Here is a 20,260-nt window from a genome sequence, read left to right on the forward strand (position 1 = left end):
TTGCCATTTTCATGTTTATTAGCCATCTGTACTTCTCTTTTGTGATGTGCCTGCCAAATATTTTGCTATCCATTTGATTATGTTGTCTGCTCCTTTTTTCATGGATTTTTAGAAGTTATTTTAATATTCTAACCATTAGCTAGAAAATGAAGACAATGTGAAGAAGCTCTTTATAAGTATCTTTCATGGCTTGACTTTTCACTTGTTATAGGTTTTTCTTTTGGTGAACAGGAGCTCTTAATTTTAAAATAGTCAAATTTAGAAATCTTTTCCATTTTAGTTAATAATTTGTTGTAATTAATTTTTAAGAAATCTTGCTGTATTTCAAGATAATGAAAGTATTTTCCTATATTCTCTTCTTAAAGCTTTCCTTTCCAGTTATCCACTTGGAATTGATTTTTGGAATGATGTAAGTCCAGTTTTTCCTAAGTGGATGCCTAATTGTATTCGCATCATTTAGTGGAAAGTCAGCCATACATTCTATGATTTACAGTTGCTACAGGGCCCACTCTGAATAAGTTTAGGGTCTATCATGCCTGTCTGTGAACTTTCTCCACATCTAAACCATGCAATATTAGTTTCTATAGCTATAGGAGAAATTTAAAGCATAGATCTTACTAAGAAATGGAACTCTACATTCACATCCTTCTCATGTATATTTTGAATATTTACAAAAATTGAGTATACAAAGGACCATAAAGCATGTCTCAAGAAATTTCAAATGTCTAGTATTATATGGAGGAGAAGGCAATGGCACCCCACTCCAGTACTCTTGCCTGGAAAATCCCATTGATGGAGGACCCTGGTGGGCTGCAGTCCATGGGGTCGCTAAGAGTTGGAGACGACTGAGCAATTTCACTTTCACTTTTCACTTTCATGCATTGGAGAAGGAAATGGCAGCCCACTCCAGTGTTCTTGCCTGGAGAATCCCAGGGACGGGGGAGCCTGGTGGACTGCTGTCTATGGGGTCGGTCGCACAGAGTCGGACACGACTGAAGCGACTTAGCAGCAGTAGCAGCAGCAGTATTATATGGGCCAGAGATTGGCAAACTTCTTCTGCAGGGGATCAGAGAATAGATATTTTAGTTACTGTTATGCCATGCAGTCTCAGTTCTGCAGTTATAGTGTTAGAGTAAACACAGATGATGTACAATAGAATGGATTTTATTCGGTTCTAATAGTACTTTATTTACCAAAACAGATGGTAGGTCAGACTTGGGCCAGGAGCCACAATGTGCTGACCTCTGATAGAGAACACATCCATTGCTCTCAGTGAAAGTAATGTAGAAATCATTAACAGAATGCAATTAGGAAAACAAAAAGCTCATTATGTTTGGAGACTGAGAAAATATCGTTAAGTAACTCATAGGTCAAGTAATCAAAATTATGAAAAGAATAACACAATCCACTTCCAGAGACTGAGGGGAGAAAATGATAAAGCTGCACATCGAAATGAATAAAGTAACTTTTTATAAACAAACTATAAACAAAACTAAAAGACAGTCTGTTGAAAAACTAAGATTAGCATACCTCTGTCGGAACAGAGCTACAAATAAACAACAGATGGAATTAGAGAGACCATAACAACAGATGTTACTGAAATTTTTCAATAAGTGGTTGTTACATAACAACTTAATGCCAACAATTTTGACTATTTGGATGGGATAGACCATTTTCTAAAAAGCACAATGTATCAAAGCTGAAATTTGGGGGAAATGAACCTAAACAGTCCAAAAATCACAATATAAATATAATCACTAGTTTTTAAGCTTCCTCAAAAAATCTCTAAGAGTAGATGATTTTATCAATAATTTCTACCAAGCATCATAGATAATAACAGAAATATTTCTAATAAGTGAACCTCGACAGTAGAGAAACCGAGAGACTAGCTCCTCTCATCTCATGGAGTTAGTGCCCTGCTGCCTGTGACGTTTTTGTTTGGGGTCACCTTAGTTACCTGCTTCAGAATCATTCCAAGATAACTCTGGCAGCTTCGTGTGCTTCTGCAAAAGCAAGGTTGGATCTCCTAACAGGACATTATCTTTCTGCTCTGTTTATGGGCCAGAATGTTATTTAAAAACAGGAAACCTTATTATAAGAGATTTCTTAGAAAAATTATTTTTCATGCTAGATTTGTTTCGCTGATATTTCACTTATAATGTTATACAAGATGTTTTCAAAATGTTTACTTCTCAATATTAACAAACACTTGAGTTTGGTGGAAATTACCTGTAAGAACAGCTGAGGGAGAATGATTCCTCCTTGCTTAGTTCCCTGGACAATGTAGGCAGGTATATTTTCCTCAACAGAAACCATTTACCATCTTGTTTCAGGATCTACCATAAAAAGATGTTTTGTGTGTGCATATATATTACTGTTTCAAACTATATTTAATTGGAATTTTTAATTATGCTTAAAGTTTTTTAATCGTAGCCCCCAAAGTTGGTAAAATTGGGAAGACCTTCTTATATAACATTTATTCTCAAACTCTTATGCACTCGAACTCAGAAAGAATCGTTCACCACAGCATCTAGGCACTGCTGTGTTTTGTAATGACACCAACTATATTTTTGATAATTGGGATTTTTCTCTGACCCCTCTAGGCCTCTCCTCACCACTCAATTCCAACTAAGACAGGAGCTGTCATGGAGCACAAGATGTCACTGTAGGTTTCCCAGCAACCTTTATATAAGAGGTGGATGACCCTTGAAACAAGGATTGACTATTAGGTAACAATCCCCTCTATTTTTCCCAAGAGACTTTGAGCAAGTTTACCTTCAGACCCCATCTGCCCTTATCCCCATCACTAAGCCATTAGATGTGGATAATGATGTTTAGAAAAAACACTGAAAAGTAACATGGAGCAAGAATGGGGCTCAGCAATGATGCTTAAGACTTATATGTACACGTAGCTTTGTAACGAAGCCCACAGCAAGGCACCCACCAAGAACTGAATAATGGCCTTTTCCAATGCGACTTTGCAAGGGTGGAAATTCGACGCTAACAGGTAAAGGAGACTCTGCTGTATTTTGGTGATGGTTTAAGGTGATGATAGTGTCCTGTAGTTAGTGAACCCTTGGTAGCTTAGAGAAAACAGGCATTCTTTTTTTTTTTTTTTTTTAAGAATAGGAATTTTACATTTTTAAGACATTTAGAAAGGAGAAAGACTACAGATTTTTGCCCCAAGATCAAGGATTTAATCAATTTAGGCATGGGAGACAGCTTATGAACTGGATGGCTCCTTAGAAAATAAAAACTGCTAACCTGTAGAAGCTGATATATTGGAAATAGTGTTTTTGTGAGATTATGATATAGTAGTTATGACTACAAAGAGCCTGCATCTTTTAAAGATACACACTGAAATATTTGTAGGTGGAAAGACATGATGAGGTTTGCTTCAAAATAATCACAGGAATAGAGATGGGGAGGGACAGGGGTCGACTGTAGGTGAAACGAGAATAACCGTGAGTTGGTAACTGAACCTGGGTGATGGATGGCATGTGTGTTTGAAATATTTTGTAGTTATAATGAGGGAAGGTGTCAACCCCAGTCCAAGCAGGAGTCTGTTCATCATAGTCTTCCTTTCCTGATGGTGGAGGAACTCCAATGATCTAAGTCCCCCAGCTCAGGAATACACCCTCAAAAATCTTTACCTGTTGGTTACTCACTCATTAGTTTACCTAAATACCACCATTCTGGAGCAGCGAGCTCCTGAAGTTTGTAACTGTGTAAACTTAAACAAAAAAAAGTTTACATTTGTGCCCTAGATATAGGTTTTAAAACTGTCAGAACATAATCCAACTTCCTAGCATTTCAGAATGTCTTGAAAAAGTTTGTTCACACTTAACTGTGACTTATATGATTATGTAGATTTCTATCATAATCCCTTTTAGATTTCAACTTTCTATTTTGAAGTATCTAAAATTAATAAGATTTCTGTCCTGCAGAAGCCCGTCCATCTCTTTAATGATTTTCAGTGTCCTTCTGTGAAGATTTTTCAACCTAGTTGTTCAGTTGCTAAGTCATGTCCGACTACTTGCAGCCCAGTGGACCGCAGCACACCAGGCTTCCCTGTCCTTCACTATCTCCTGGAGCTTGCTCAAACTCACGTACACTAAGTTAGTGATGCCATCCAACCATCTCATCCTCTGCTGCCCTCTTCTCTCTTGCCCTCAATCTTTCCCAGCATTGGGGTCTTTTCCAGTGAGTCAGTTCTGCGCATCAGGTAGCCAAAGTTTCAGAACTTCAGCTTCAGCATCAGTCCTTCCAATGAATATTCAGGGTTGATTTCCTCTAGGATTGACTAGTTTGATTTTTCAACTTTAATTGTCTCTTTATTACTGAGGACTGGTAACCAGACCAAACATAGATCCTGGTGTTTTCAGATACACTAGCATTATTAAAACAGGAACAGATTGACTCCTGGGAAGAGAATTGACCTGGTTCACGTCCCACGTCCTTCCTACAAGGTGTAAAATTTCATTTTAGTCTTTGTGGGTAGTAATAGAATGCCATCTCCAGTCTATAGTCTATCTCAGATACTTTTTCTGAGACATGTTCAGACCAATATGACCTATTAAATAGAATTCTTCTTACTTTTCCTTAGTGTTTTATCTAATCCTGCTTTGCTTTAAAACATCTGCCTACTCAGAGCCTGAAAATATCCTGTGGTTTATCTAATTCACTTTTTTATTTACACTTGAGAAGATGCTATGTCTGGAGATTTCACAGTGAGTTCTTATTCATACGATCATAGATACCCAGCATTTCAATGATGCTGTCCCAAACATATTCCCTTCACTGTGCATATTTTAATGAAATCATACAGCTGTGCACAATCAGTTCAATCTTTCATCCTTTATTTTCTCTAGCAAATTAACTGAAACATTTTCCTTCAATTCCATAGAGTCGCTTTAAAAAATTACTTATACTTTCGATGTATGTAAAGTTTTTGGAAGAAGTAACTGTGATCTCCTTTGTCCCCCTAATTACTTATGTGAATCATTATAGGTATTCCACAAGCCACACACATCTCACCTAACTAAATGTGGTTATAGTCAAATCCAGTGACATTTCCCCCCACTGCACTGGAAATTTGCTTATTCCCCACTATGGACTATAGCAAGCCCTTCTTGAGGCTTCTTGGGAATTCTATATTCAAATTACTCTTTTAAACTAGCATTTTTTTTGGATTGCCCATTATAAGAGGTGCAGTGGTGGACCTGTCGAATGACAGATGTACATCCTCAGAGTTCACAGCCTCGTAGAGGAGACAGACATAGAAATAGATCCTTATAAGACCAGAAGTCCAAAATTGTTAAGACCAAAAGCTGCCTCAATTCTTATATTAAAGGATTCTATATTTATTTTACAATAACAAAAGAAAAGTGCAAAGCCGAAATGTCAAAAGCTTAAAATGGAAGTTTGTTTTTAGAAACAAAGATCAGTATTTACTTTTACTGCTCATCTTGTTTAGATCCTTGACCTCTGTTTATGGGTACCAGCCTGTGGTGAAGAACCAGTGGTTTGTGACAATTGCCTCCTGCAACCACGCTGGACTCAAAAAGCCCCTTTCTAGACCACCCTCTAAGGTTTTCTCACCACCTAGGAATGTCTCCCCCATACAAATAGCCTCAGCTAAGCTGATGCCAAGTTCCAGTTTTATTGGAAATGTCTGGCCTCTTGTGTAGTGATATAATATGCCCAGAGCTCACATAACCACCCTACCCTTTTATATCCGTCCTAGACTTTGAATCAAAGAATGTTGGAACCAGAAAGGAACCATCTCCTCCAAGCTCCTCATTTTATAGAGAAGGAAACTGAGGTATCACCATGCTATTTGCCCCAGGTCACATAGTTCCAAGGATTAGAAATTAATCCGAGATAAGGAAAAGATATTCTTGGTATTCATTCACGATAACTTTGAAGTAAATATTGGCAATGCAGTGTGGCAGCAGATATTAACAGGGGAAATAATCTTACTCATGAGATGTTTTTTTCTTCTCTTATCCAGCTTGTTATAAGAAAGTAGTAACCCAATAATTTTTTTCCTATTATATCAACAGAAAGTAGAACCTAGTAATAGTGGGTGAAAAATAGAGATAATGGAATCTGTAACCATTTTTCATCTAGACCCATCTCAGTAGGTTAATACCGTGTAACAGGATCCCCAGCTCAGTTAATCCCTGGCACCCTGTCATGGTTCAGCCACTGCTCTTGACTCAGTCGTGGACCATGCTCCTTGTTCAGCTTTACATGCCAACAAAAAAATAACAGGCACATGTTCGCTTTTTTCCTCTCTTCTGTCCAGCTACTCCATCCTCTGCCTTTTAGGGTGAAAAACCTCAGCTGTACTTAAATTGACTACTGACGTCTTTTGGTCTAGAAATGACCTCCAGAAAAAAAAAAAAAAAATCACAATAGGGAACTATGCCTATATAAATAGGAAGACTGTGATTTTGTACAGAAGCCAGTTCTAAACTTAGATCCTTACAAGATGAGAACATGAGCTCGCTACCAGCTGACCCTAATGCACACACACTGTTTATTCCTGAGGATGGAGGAGATAGGCTTGCCGGTCACCCATCACGACCGAGCTTTCTGGCTGCAAGGCTGTTTACTGCTGTTATCGACAGGCGACTTTACATTGGATGGATCTGTAGAGATTTCACACAGGCTTTCATGCATGCAAGAGAGAGCACATTTCTATTCTGTCTCTGACTAGGGAAGGTGACTTTTTTGCACATTTTTGCTTTCTGTGTCACGCAGATAGTTAAATACTTCTGGTGACAGCTGGGTCTCCACTTTAAAAATAGAAAAGCTACTGCCTTCCTGGCCCAGCCCCCACCCCTGCCAGCCCTGCTCCCCGTGTTTCTGCACAGAGTTCAACGTGGAGGCCCTGTTCCAGTGAGCACACAGGAATCTCTGTGAAAGCACGAAGGGAAGGAAAGAAAGTAGTTAGAAATCCAGCTGCTAACCTTGCTGCTGGCTGGAGCCTTGCCTCGTGACCCTGGCTGTCCAGGCAGAAACGCCAACCCCACTATGCCCACAGACGGTGCTTCTGTTGAAGGGAACTGCATTAAGCAGACTCTCCCGAAAAGAAGGCTAGCGAGCGTAGAAGAATGTTCTTCTAAGCGAAAAGCTAGCTGGGGTATTCTGACCAGTCAAGGTTAGTAGAGCGGCCATTGCAAGTCTGTTGGTGTCCTGAAATAAATGATATTGTTTTTGCAAGTACTAACTTGAAGCTGTGGGTGCTTTCCAGAATGTGGACTCTGACCTGGAAATGTATGGCATGGCCAAGGGCTGCACTGTGTCCTTCACCTTAGAGTGTCTGGAAAATGCCCCTGCAGACTCATTCTTAGGACTGTGTATTAAACACCCGGGTAAACTCAGTAGTCCCTGGGTTGCTTACCTTTCCGGTTCAGCAGGTGTTTCTAAGTTGGTGTGGGAGCCAGGAAAGCTGCTATTGAGCAGGAAAAGAGTATTTCCAAGCAATTAAATATGGGAATTTCAAAACATTTACGGTAGGAGGCAAGAAAATGAACAGAAGCACTTCCTTAAAGTGCCCTGCCATAGAGCTCTTAGTTTTAATAATAAAAATATGAAAGCCATGGAGGAGAATGAGCACAGTGCCAAAAAAGAACTGTGTAAGGGAATTATTTTTTAAAAGAAAAAGTGTAGACTTTTGTAAAACGTCAATATGGTTGATGATAGACTTAATGTTGGAAGTGCAGATTTAGAGATAAAAATAACCCCCTATCCCCCTACAATGTAAAAGTTGCATTTACTATAGAATGGTTGGGGTCTGATGGATATTGTTTAGAAATTATTATAAATTTGTAAAACATGCAAATTGTATTTTTAAATAGGATAAAATACTCATTTCTTTAATAGACCGAGAAAGCAATCTGATTTTTCCCCCCGCCCCAACCACCCAGACCAACATACATTTCTTTTTCATTACTTTTTAACAATATGGTGATCAATAAAAATTGAGAACAAGTTAGCATGGATTAAAAAAAAAAAACAGATGACTACAAAGAAGACAATTTAACAAATCAACAAGTATTTATTCATCCATCAATAGACATTATTGATGTGGTAGGTATTCGGGATATGCAGTGAGCAAACTGTAGCAAGTCCCGCTTTCTAAGATCTTCCACTGCAGTAGTAATACGTTCTACGAAGAAAAACAGAGCAAGAAAATGAGACAGAAAGAGTACTGTCATAGGGGTAGGACGGACTCATAAAAGGTGGTCAGAGAAGAGCTCCCCTATGAGGCGATTCCAGTGGAGAACAAAAGCTGGCCATAAGCCGTTTGTCTCTCAGAAAGAAGCCCCACAGGCAGAGGGCACGGAAGCCCAGATGTTTAGCATGGCTGAACAAGGACCACGGGTGTAGGGGAGGGGTGGAACTGGTCACGCTGATCGGAAATGCCTTGGATTTTACTCTGGGGGACAAAGAAAGCCATTGGAATGTTTCTCACTTTACAAGGATCCCGGTGTTTTGGATAGACTGTTGGAAGCACATGGGTGGCTCACACAGACCTGTCAGGAGGCATTTGCACTAAGTCAGGCGGGCATAATGGTGGCTTGGACTAGGGTAGTAGCAGTGGAGGTTACGAGACAATAGTCGAAGCTGAATTATATTTGAATGGTTGAGGCAAAAGGACCTACCGGTGTTTGACTGTGGGGTGTGAGAAATAGAAATTCAGGAATACACGAAGGCTGTTGGTCCTGAAGCACCTGGATGATGGAGTTGCCATTTACTGATAGGAAGGAGAGCTGGGAGGATCACAGCCAGGTTCAGTCTGCGATGTGTTCAGTTACATGATCTAATTAGATAGCCAAGCGGAAAAGGTGAAGAATCAGTTGGAAATACACATCTTGAATTTAGAGGGCAGAGCTGGTCTGAAGATACAAATTTGGGGTGATCAACATGTGGATAATATTTACATCAATGGGACTAGAAGAGATCTTCCCAAGACTGATGAGTGTAGATGAGGCAAGGACTGAGCTTGAGATGCGGATCCACGAAAAACAAAAGACTAAAGAGAAGTAACTTGTTTAATAATAACTGCCTTCCTGCAAAAAAGCAAATGAAATAGTTAATACATATGAAGTTTTCCTTTAAACTGCTGTGCTTAAATTTAAGGCCATATTATTAGTGCCAGGTGACAGAAGGGATGGTAACACTGTCTTAAAGCAATGGACAAGCAAAAAGAATAGTTGGTTTTGAGAGAAAGGTGATGACTTTCCTTTTAGAAATGTCTTGAGATGCCAGCAAAATATCTACAGGAGTGTCCAGAATTAAATTTTGTAATGTGTCACAAAAATTGAAGAGCTCTCTGTGTGGATGTGACCACTGTCTCTGAATTTTGACCATTCCCTTTCCATTTATATCTCCTACAGATACATGTAAGAGGAATAAGATGAGTTAAAGTTTTCTTAGCTTAGAAAGTGAAAGTGAAGTCGCTCAGTCGTGTCCAGCTCTTTGCGACCTCATGGACTGTAACCTACCAGGCTCCTCCCTCCATGGGATTGTCCAGGCAAGAGTACTGGAGTGGGGTTGCCATTTCCTTTGCCAGGGGATCTTCCCAACCCAGGGATCGAACCCAGGTCTCCCACATTCCAGGCAGATGCTTTAACCTCTGAGCCACCAGGGAAGCCCTTTCTTATCTTAAATAAATTAAATTACTCTATTTCCTGTATAGAAGATGCAGTGAAAAGCTCATAGGACAGACATACAGAGGTATTTGTTTAAAATGGAATTTGGATTGTATTGTCATATTTCACATGTGTTTAGTACAAATGTGCTAAGTACATTCACGTTCACTACAATCCTATGATGGAAACAGAATTATCCTTCCCTTTAAAGGTAAGAAAACTGAGGCTCAAGAGTCCATCTGTGCTGGCCTCTGAGCTCAGGTCTCTGTGATGAAGTCCAGCAGGCTCTGTCCACAGCAGCAATGGTTACTGGTTTTTATGAAGTGTGTTAAATAGTCTTTCTCCCTTGATTTTGGATATTCATGGGAGAACTACTATCTTTACTTCGTTAAAAATTTAGTCCTATTTCTTGAGACAAACTGAAGCAATGTTTTCATTTATCTGTGTGTGTGTCTGTGTGTGTGTGTTTTCTGTTCCAGCCCATACCCTGTATTCTTGTAAGATAACGGAGGGCTGCTAGATCATGAGCAGGAAATCAGTCAGAGTAAGTGGCAGGTCCATGCAAGTCCACACATGCACCCGAAGTTTCCAAGGTACAGCTCGCTCTGGTGGTCTCAGATCTGGACTAGCATTATGTTCAGGAAATGAATGACAAGGACATAATCTGAGTGGAAAGACAAGGACGGTCTCAGTCTTTGAAGAGACTGGTTTTGGCAACATGTTACTTCCCTAATCAACCACGTCCTCAAGGATTTGTGTGGCTCTATTAATCTGCTCAACAGAAAAGTACTCAGTAAGGGTCAGTAAATCCCCGGTGATTTTAAAAGTATTTTATAAATCTGTGGATAGGGATGCGTTAGATGTCATTGAGTCTGAAACTTCACCACATCTTTGGATCTTCTTTAAGACAAATAACATGAAATTGCGTAGTTTTAAAAAGTGGCCGTGGAAGTTCCAGGTTCTCAACTTCACAGTAAATCCACATCCATCACAAGCAGGCTTGTTGATTTAAGACCTGCAGTCTGTAAAGTGTATGAGCATTTCGCTCTCTGATTCATATATGAAGATGTCATTGCTTTTCACCTCTCCTTGTCATCTCCTGTTTGAGATGACCCTCCTGACTTTCCTGTTTGGGATGACTAAGGAAAATCCGGTGTGACCCAAACCCAGAGAGCCCCCTGCACCACTCCTAAATTTGCTCTCTGATGAGTCCTGCTTCCACATCTGCTGATGGGACTAGGATGGGGAGAAGGCAAAGACTTTCTGAAAAATAAAATGGTTTCATCATAACCCTGGGCAGAGATCCAAGTGTAATACTTTTATTTCATTGCAGAGCACATACTGTAAGAAGAGGGGAAAAATGAATTGGGAACAGTCAGTTTCTCAAACAGCAGTGAGCAATAGTAAGAGGCAATTCTGAAAAGAAATCTGATTTTCCAAAAGCTGTTTTGCTTTTTGGAGGTAAAAGGTCACGTTACAAGGAGCTTAGAGCTGCATAAAATGGCTGAACAGAGCTAACACATACATGGCAAGTGACCTTTTTTTTTTAATGCTGATCAAAAAAAAAAAAAAAAGATATGAGTCGGATTTACCTCAACAGTGGCTGGCTTGAAGTGCCGTGGGGAGATGGTGATTTAGGTATGTTATATACCCCTACGGACCCGTAAATGTCTGAGAACGTGAATGTTTTTGCTCTGGTAAGGTGGTTGTTTACAGAATACGACAGGCTCTCTCCCTGTAAATTATATACCAGATGCCCTGGAACCGGTGTTATTTCTAAATATAGACACTCGCCTCCTGTGTGGCTACAGGGAGACCAAAGCAGTGGGCATTAGATTAGCTGTTGAAAGTTACAGACTTTTTGTAAAACATTTTCACATTGAATAATTTATCCTAAGGAGTTCAACTGCACTTTTATTTTTTAAATCTTAGATACCCAATGTAAAGTCTAACAAGATTGTAGAATTTAAAAAGTTGTAAATGAAGATATTTATCTTTTTTTGGTCTTGAGAAAGTTTATAAATCTTTCTACTGCAAAGCATATCTATATTGAAGGTAAGATATTTAATATTGAATATATCTGAATAGAAATTTGCAGTTGATTTCCAGATTTTGAAAGGGAGAAGCAGGGAGGGGTGAAGGTTTAGCTCAAAACAGAAACTGGAGCATGATGGATCCTCTGATTCTCACATGTTACCAGATTAATTATAGAAATTCATCTAAGGAATTATAAGGAAGCAGACCAGGTGGGGTTGCTTGGGAGTTAAGTAAGCAGAATTCAAAACAAAAACATTTTTGCATTGACTCGCCAGCATGTACTATAAATTACTCCTGTAATGGATTGCTATGACTTTATTTCTCAGAGCTTACTTAGGAAAGAAAAAGATAGCAACAGTGTTGGTCATTGGCTTAAATACATTTATGAATCATTCAATTGCTTTATATGGTTTATTTAATTAAGCTGATAGCACGGAAAATCATTTTGGTCGATAGATGCTGTTACTTATGGCTCAAGTTCCCCTAATTTTGGAGAAGAATTGTTTCTTTAAATTCATATTAAAAACCTCCTGTATTTATCAGTTCATATTTAACTAAGAATGCTAGGTATTATTTGTGCATTTACATGGCAGGCATGCACTTAGCATGCTCCTTTCTAGCCTGCTCTCAATCCTGTCTCACAGGTAGTATTTTTCCTATTTTATGAGCAAATTGACCCACAGAGAGTTTAGGTCCTCCCTGAAGGCCATCACCCTAATCTGAGATTCAAGGCCAGGCCTGCCCAGTCCCTCAGTCTTTTTCCTCCATGACCCTTCTGGGCTCCAACCTGCATCTCATCTCTCTTTTCCTCCTGGTCTCCATTTGTCTCACCTCCTCCTCCTCTAGCCCATCCCACTGCTTTTAGGCCACAAGCAGCAGGGCTCCTGGGCAGGTGAGCAGAGCTGAGTTCATCCAGGAAAATATTAGTAACAGGGCAGTGGCTCTCAGAAGACTGACCCCTGCCTTTCAGGCCAAGGGAGCCCTCGCCCGCACCATCTACTCCCAGTGGGGTTTCTCACTGACCACCACCCACACTCTCCTGCAGAACATGTGACATATAACTCCCCTTTCATGCCAGTGGAGGTCTTATGAATAGAGATAATAGCAAATGCACATACAAAACTCTGGCCTCAGTTTTTTTTTTTTTCTTCCACCGTAAAGGACTTGAGGCTTGGTGATAAAGAAAATGACAATGGGTACAGAAAGCTCTGTGACCATCTTGGAGGAGAATAGGGGGCTGTGATGGGTAGTGAATTCAGTAAACACTTACATTTCTTTATTTTGGCCCTGATGTGGCGTATTTTCTGAATGATGCTTTTCCATTTTTTCTGTCTTTTGTGAACAACAACAAGCAATGCTGAATGGTCCAGAAGACTAATGAAATCATTTTGATGGATAAATTGTATGTAAAATAGGAATATCTAGTACCCCTCAGTTGTAAGTATTATGAATTTTGCTGCCCCTTACAGTCTTAATAGTTTACTAGAAAAAAATGAGTCCAAAAATGAATCCAAAAGGCCATTTCTGTAGACTGTTCTGAGTGCCAACATCTGGTTAATGGCCACATTAGCCAGTGGCGGTGGAAGAACAGCCAGTGATAACAGATCAGCCTCATACAATTCAGCACACAGCGTTCAGTGACAAGGATAATGACATTTATTAACCCATTATACAGGAGGGAGCATTATAAATCATTATAAATATTATAAATGAATATTTAAATGCAAACATTTATTTAAGCATTGATTACTTAAAACCTTGTTAATTTACTACTGCCGTGCTCAGTAAATGAACACAGTGGTTTTACACAGGCAGTCTGTTTGGAAAGTTAATAATTTGCTTATTTAAACATTCACCATGAAAACTGATATATGTTCTGAAGGCCTCCGGAGTTGTGCTCTGCAGTCAAATTGTTTAATGATAAAACAAATAATTGCATATGATTTTGAAAGCATTGAATTTTATCTTCATAGATGGAACTGGAAACATAAGTGTTTCCCCCAAAGACTTACTTATGATGGTGACTTTAGCATTTTATTTTGTGAGAACATAAGGCTTCAATTCTTATAAATTATTATTTTCCTGCCAAATTTGCTCTATTAACAAATATTTATTGGGGTACACTAATTCAATTCTGCTTTTAATATGATATGGGAGTGTTGCATCCTGGAAAGAAACAATACCCCAAAACTAATAAAAGATAACTCTTTATTCAATTGATAATTCAAAGAATCGGGTGTTGAGCTCATTAATTTCTTGGATAAGCAGGAAATAATGCTGGATGGAAAGGAAAAACAAGGGCAGTGGAGTTGTAACAATTCAGTTCTGGAATTAGACTATGTGGCTCTTTTTAAATGTTTTCATTTCTACCAGAGCTTTCACTTCCTCAACTTTAAAACAGAAATAATAATGATACGTACCTCGAAGAGTTGGTGCCGGGTGTGTGCGTTCTCCTCTGTGTCTGACTCTTTGAGACCTAATGGACTGTAGCCTGCCAGGCTCCTCTGTCCACGGGATTCTCCAGGCAAAAATACTGGAGTGGGTTGCCATTTCCATAGGGTTAAAAAGAGTTGACAACAACCACCACCATCAGGGTTTGCTCTAACTCACAGATTTTTGTTTTCTTTGTTTTCTGGAAGGTTCCTGGGCAGATCGGTCACCACTACATGAAGCAGCCAGTCAAGGTCGTCTTCTAGCTCTGAGAACATTATTATCACAGGTAAAATATAATATATAATTTTATAATGTAATATATTATAATACATAAGTTTATGATTAACCTATAGTTTAAAATATGTCTCTGTTCCCTGAGCATACAGCATTCATTATCAATAGTAATCAACACAAAAACAACAAAATTGCTTGATAACTTTTACTAGCTTTTTATTTTAACTCATCAGATCAGATCAGATCAGTCGCTCAGTTGTGTCTGACTCTTTGTGACCCCATGAATCGCAGCACGCCAGGCCTCCCTGTCCATCACCAACTCCCAGAGTTCACCCAGACTCACGTCCATCGAGTCAGTGATGCCATCCAGCCATCTCATCCTCTGTTGTCCCCTTCTCCTCTTGCCCCCAATCCCTCCCAGCATCAGAGTCTTTTCCAATGAGTCAACTCTTCGCATGAGGTAGCCAAAGTACTGGAGTTTCAGCTTTAGCATCATTCCTTCCAAAGAAATCCCAGGGCTGATCTCCTTCAGAATGGACTGGTTGGATCTCCTTGCAGTCCAAGGGACTCTCAAGAATCTTCTCCAACACCACAGTTCAAAAGCATCAATTCTTCGGTGCTCAGCCTTCTTCACAGTCCAACTCTCACATCCATACATGACCACAGGAAAAACCATAGCCTTGACTAGACGAACCTTTGTTGGCAAAGTAATGTCTGCTTTTGAATATGCTATCTAGGTTGGTCATAACTTTTCTTCCAAGGAGTAAGCGTCTTTTAATTTCATGGCTGCAGTCACCATCTGTAGTGATTTTGGAGCCCATAAAAATAAAGTCTGACACTGTTTCCACTGTTTCCCCATCTATTTCCCATGATGTGATGGGACCAGATGCCATGATCTTAGTTTTCTGAATGTTGAGCTTTAAGCCAACTTTTTGACTCTCCACTTTCACTTTCATCAAGAGGCTTTTTAGTTCCTCTTCACTTTCTGCCATAAGGGTGGTATCATCTGCATATCTGAGGTTATTGATATTTCTCCTGGCAATCTTGATTCCAGCTTGTGATTCTTCCAGTCCAGCATTTCTCATGATGTACTCTGCATATAAGTTAAATAAACAGGGTGACAATATACAGCCTTGACGTACTCCTTTTCCTATTTGGAACCAGTCTGTTGTTCCATGTCCATTTCTAACTGTTGCTTCCTGACCTGCATACAAATTTCTCAAGAGGCAGATCAGGTGGTCTGGTATTCCCATCTCTTGAAGACTTTTCCACAGTTAATTGTGATCCACACAATCAAAGGCTTTGGCATAGTCAATAAAGCAGAAATAGATGATTTTCTGGAACTCTCTTGATTTTTCCATGATCCAGCAGATGTTGGCAATTTGATCTCTGGTTCCTCTGCCTTTTCTAAAACCAATATTGTTAGCCAAATCCATAGTTTCTCATTTATCTTTTGAAACATCTTTTAAAACATTTTGGTATAGTATTATGCCTTAGTATTTCAAATTCTCACACAGTATATTTGTTCATTGATAGACATATTTAAGCACGAAGTAATTGGATATATGTACTATTTATCACACATTTTAAATACGCTTACATCGGTACAATGGTGTGCAGTTAATTGCAGGCTTAGTTCGGTCATAAAATACCCAAGAAAGGATAATCAGACCAGATGCTGTAACAGTGCTTTTTTACATTATGGTAATCTGTAGTATGTTATGGGGATTTGCCTATGAATGCCACAGAACAGTCATTTTTACACCTCTCTGATCATCAGACTCACTGGAGGAAAAAAGAAAGGCACAGATTCCTTTTGAAGTATAAGGGACTCTGGCTTGGCCAATGGGATATGAATGCACACCCAGATCCGGAAGTCCTTGCCCTGGTGCTTCTCAGAATCAGGGAGACAGGAGTTTTCTCAGATGACTATGAAGGGAGAAAAGGTTGTGTCACTCACTTTAAGTAACACTGCCCTGGGCTCTGGTCACCTGGACTCCTGGCTGGCACTTGAAGTGAACCACAGCATGTCAGAGATTCCCTTTACTCACCTGTGAACTGAGGTTGCAGAACAAGACACTCCTTAGGGCCTTCCAGTTCTGGGATAATCCGGTCACTATGTGATTTGCTCATCACTTGATGAAATATACAATAAAAACTGCAAAACCATCACTAAGTGCTGAAGGGCAACCCCTCTGAAAGGGTCACGCAGTTCTTGGAGAGGAGGAGTCTTAGGAGATTTGTAAGCGCATGTCCACAGACAGGCCAGCTGAGAGGGTCAGAGGCTGTGTCCGGAGCCCTTGTGAGACGGAACCTGGACCTTTCAGAGCCTTCTGTCATCAGTCACCCTCATGGGCAGTGGCTGGGAATCAGTTCTCCAGGTCTGGCTGCAGACCAGCCAGTCTGAAACCTCTGACAGGGTGATTCAAGGGATCTTAAAAAATTGACACTCACTAGTAGCAAAGATTTGGGGTGATATTTATTTTCTTGCCTTCATTTCAAGATTCTTCGTGTCCTTTCTGGTGTTATTATAGATCATGATAACCTATAAGATGCTATGGGGCTTTGGCCACGAAAATCTTCCTGTGACGATGGTAGTATGACTGTCGATAGAGTGAATTATCAAATATAGCAGGAAGGCAAGGAACCTTTTTCCCCTAGCAATAGTTAAATATTTTAGACTGATATCATTATAGTTTATTTGGAATAAAAATATTTAGATTTTACTTAATTTTGATTGAATAATAAAATAAGACATTTTCTCAATGCTGGGTATTTTAATCATTATTGTTTTGCATGTATCATCTCATTTAATTGTACCAATATATTTAGAGGTTAGAGTAGCAATCCAAATTTAAAAAAATACCGCATTATGGCGCTTCAAACTCACATCTAACTGACTCTGTATTGAGACTTGTTAACCACCAGCATATAATCTAGTTGATGGGGCTCAGAGCAGGCTGCCCTAAATATGTCAAGGTGGCTCAGAATCTGTTGGACAAACCACTTAAGGCTGTGTGGGATGCAATATGATGGTTACAACAGTTTGATTCAGGGGATCTGACAGCTGAATGAATCTGGGCATTTGAACTGGTCATGCCTGCTAAACTGAAACCCGATTTTCCTGAGATGTTCTGGTCTTTGCTATCACCTTCTAATGACAATTTACACAGGGCCTTTTTATCTGACTTTCTGCTCACGTTTCAAAATTACTGATGTCATATTTAGGGTTATAATGTCAACGCAGTGACCATAGACCATGTCACGCCGTTACACGAAGCCTGCCTTGGAGATCACGTGGCCTGTGCCAGGACACTTCTGCAAGCCGGAGCCAACGTAAGTGCCCCGAAAAGCATTCCCCATCCCACATGGGCTGACTGAGAGAAGCAGGTAAAGTCCTCATTTTGCTTCTCTTGCCTTCTTGCTTTCCTTCTTAGTAGTTTTCAAAAACGGAACAAAAAGAAAGCTCTCAAATTGCCCGCTAGCACTCCAAGCACGATTTCCAATCTTTGTAAAAGATGGGTAGCACACTGCAGGGTATGGAGTATCCCTTAGGCTGTTTCCTGCTTTTGCAATTCCAAATAACAATAGATGAACATCTTTAAGCTATAATGTGTGCTCATCTTCTGAATTTTTTTTTTAGATAAATTCTCAGAAATAAGATTTCCAATTTCAGCTGCCAGCCAGCAAAGTGGCTTCATCACTATTACATTTGTACCTTTTTTTCCCTAACTATAAAGTACCTAATTATTTAACTCATTTCTGTGTATTTGATTCTAGAATATTTTTTTTTCTCAGAATTCCACTAGTTGCATGCTCACCCCTGTGGATTATCCACCGCATCATGTTTCTATTTATCCCTTAGCATTTTCAAGCTCTGCTTACGGATGTGTGTGTGAGCTTAAATAGCTCACGTTTGCTGCACACACCTTCTCAGTTAATATCTGTTTGCTGTCACGTTTGCTGCACACACCTTCTCAGTTAATATCTGTTTCTACGCACATACCTGTTTTAAATGCCTGACAGGAATGGCGAGTGGTTCTGTGACTGTCATTCTCAGAGCTCTGGTTTGGTTTAGGTAAACGCGAATACCATAGACGGCGTGACCCCCTTATTCAACGCGTGCTCACAGGGCAGCACCAGCTGCACAGAGCTGCTCCTGGAATACGGCGCCAAACCCCAGCTGGAGTCCTGCCTTCCTTCCCCTACGCACGAGGCAGCCAGCAAAGGTGACTGTGACCGGGTGAAGGGACAAGGGGAGAAAGTTCCTTCAGCCACAGGCATAGTGAATGAGGCTGCAGGGAGAAGCCTGGGGTGGGGCGGGGGTGGGGAGCTGTGTGTTGGAGGTGGGGGAACAGGTCTTCAGGAGACGCAAACTCACCTGTACTTTGTGTTGGCAGGTCACCACGAATGTCTGGAAATCCTGATATCCTGGGGTGTAGATGTTGACCAAGACATTCCTCATCTGGGAACCCCTCTGTATGTAGCTTGCCTGTCCCAGCAGTTCCATTGTGTCCGGAAGCTTCTTTACGCTGGTAATTTTCTATATCCCATCTTCCATTCTGTCTGTACACACAAGCAGTTCTTCAGCTTCGTATTGACTTCTCTAAATAAGCTTCTTTAAACATTACACCTTATGGATAAAAATGTTCTTATTCTAAGCATCCTCACCTATAACTCTAAAATCCATAGAAGGAAGCACATTTGTGGTAACTCCACTTGACCTCAAAACTCCAAAAGTCCTACCTATAAAAGGTCATAAAATTAAAATCCTCAAGGTTGGATATAATGGTGCCAAATAGCTCTATCTCTGTGAGCAAACCTATCAAAAGAAATGTGAGGGATTATAACTGCTTCCCTGAAGAAGGAAATGGCAACCTACTCCAGTAAAAATACTCCTGAAAAATTCCATGGACTGAGGAGCCTGGTAGGCCACAGTTCACGGGGTCGCAAAGAGGTGGACACGACTGAGCGAATTCACTTCACTTCATTTATAACTGCTTAGGTAACCTTGTCTTTCAAGACTTTGCCCCGCTTTGTAATTTACCCAAAAAGATTTAATACCCTTTCACTTTATTGAAACAAGCCAATTCCTTAACGTTCAGCTTCAGCCCTAAGAAACTATTCATAATCTTCTGAGAACATGTCGTATTTTCCACTCTAGGACTGCGAGCCCTTTTAAGATATGAATTATATCTTTTTTTCCATCAACTCTTCCCTCTAGCCCAATGCCTCTCATGTGGCAGGTGCTCAAAATATACATAAAATGACTAAATGGATTTCTGTGGTTTTTATTGTTTATGACACTCATTCAGACTCTGATATATGAAAGTGAAAGTATTAATCACTCAGTCGTGTCCAACTTTTTGCGACCCCATGGACTGTAGCCCTCCAGACTCCTCTGTCCATGGGATTTTCCAGGCAAGAATACTGGAGTGTATTCCCTTCTCCAGGGGATCTTCCCGACTCAGGGATGGAACTTGGGTCTCGCACATTGCAGGCAGATTCTTTACCATCTGAGCCACCAGGGAAGTCACATATATTTTTAGTAATCCTATTATGTGTTACGGAGGAGCCTGGAAGGCTGCAGTCCATGGGGTCGCTGAGGGTCGGACATGACTGAGCGGCTTCACTTTCACTTTTCACTTTCATGCATTGGAGAAGGAAATGGCAACTCATTCCAGTGTTCTTGCCTGGAGAATCCCAGGGACGGGGGAGCCTGGTGGGCTGCCATCTATGGGGTCGCACAGAGTCGGACACGACTGAAGCAACTTAGCAGCAGCAGCAGCACTTCATCTTGGCTAAATTATAGACTTCTTCAAGCAGTGTCTGTATCCATATTTCTTTCTCTTTATACCTTGTAAGAGTCTTAAATGTGAGTTCTGCTAATA

At 40.2% G+C, this 20,260-nt stretch overlaps 1 protein-coding gene across 2 annotated transcripts in view; it reads left to right on the forward strand.

Annotated features, from left to right (window-relative positions):
- The window catches only part of ASB5 (ankyrin repeat and SOCS box containing 5), a 39,803-nt gene that overhangs the window by 16,831 nt on the left and 2,712 nt on the right, over positions 1 to 20,260 (forward strand). The window contains exons 1-5 of one of the 2 annotated variants that reach the window (XM_055567472.1): positions 6,485 to 7,168; positions 14,342 to 14,421; positions 17,598 to 17,705; positions 18,448 to 18,598; positions 18,770 to 18,904. In XM_055567472.1, coding sequence (XP_055423447.1) covers positions 7,042 to 7,168; positions 14,342 to 14,421; positions 17,598 to 17,705; positions 18,448 to 18,598; positions 18,770 to 18,904 — 601 coding nt within the window. In that variant the 5' untranslated portion in view covers positions 6,485 to 7,041. Of the gene's footprint in view, positions 1 to 6,484; positions 7,169 to 14,341; positions 14,422 to 17,597; positions 17,706 to 18,447; positions 18,599 to 18,769; positions 18,905 to 20,260 lie in introns of those variants that run through there. The other variant, XM_055567470.1, reaches the window with a different exon arrangement.

Source organism: Bubalus kerabau, chromosome 2 (assembly GCF_029407905.1).
Source record: "Bubalus kerabau isolate K-KA32 ecotype Philippines breed swamp buffalo chromosome 2, PCC_UOA_SB_1v2, whole genome shotgun sequence".
Taxonomy (NCBI): Eukaryota; Metazoa; Chordata; class Mammalia; order Artiodactyla; family Bovidae; genus Bubalus; species Bubalus kerabau.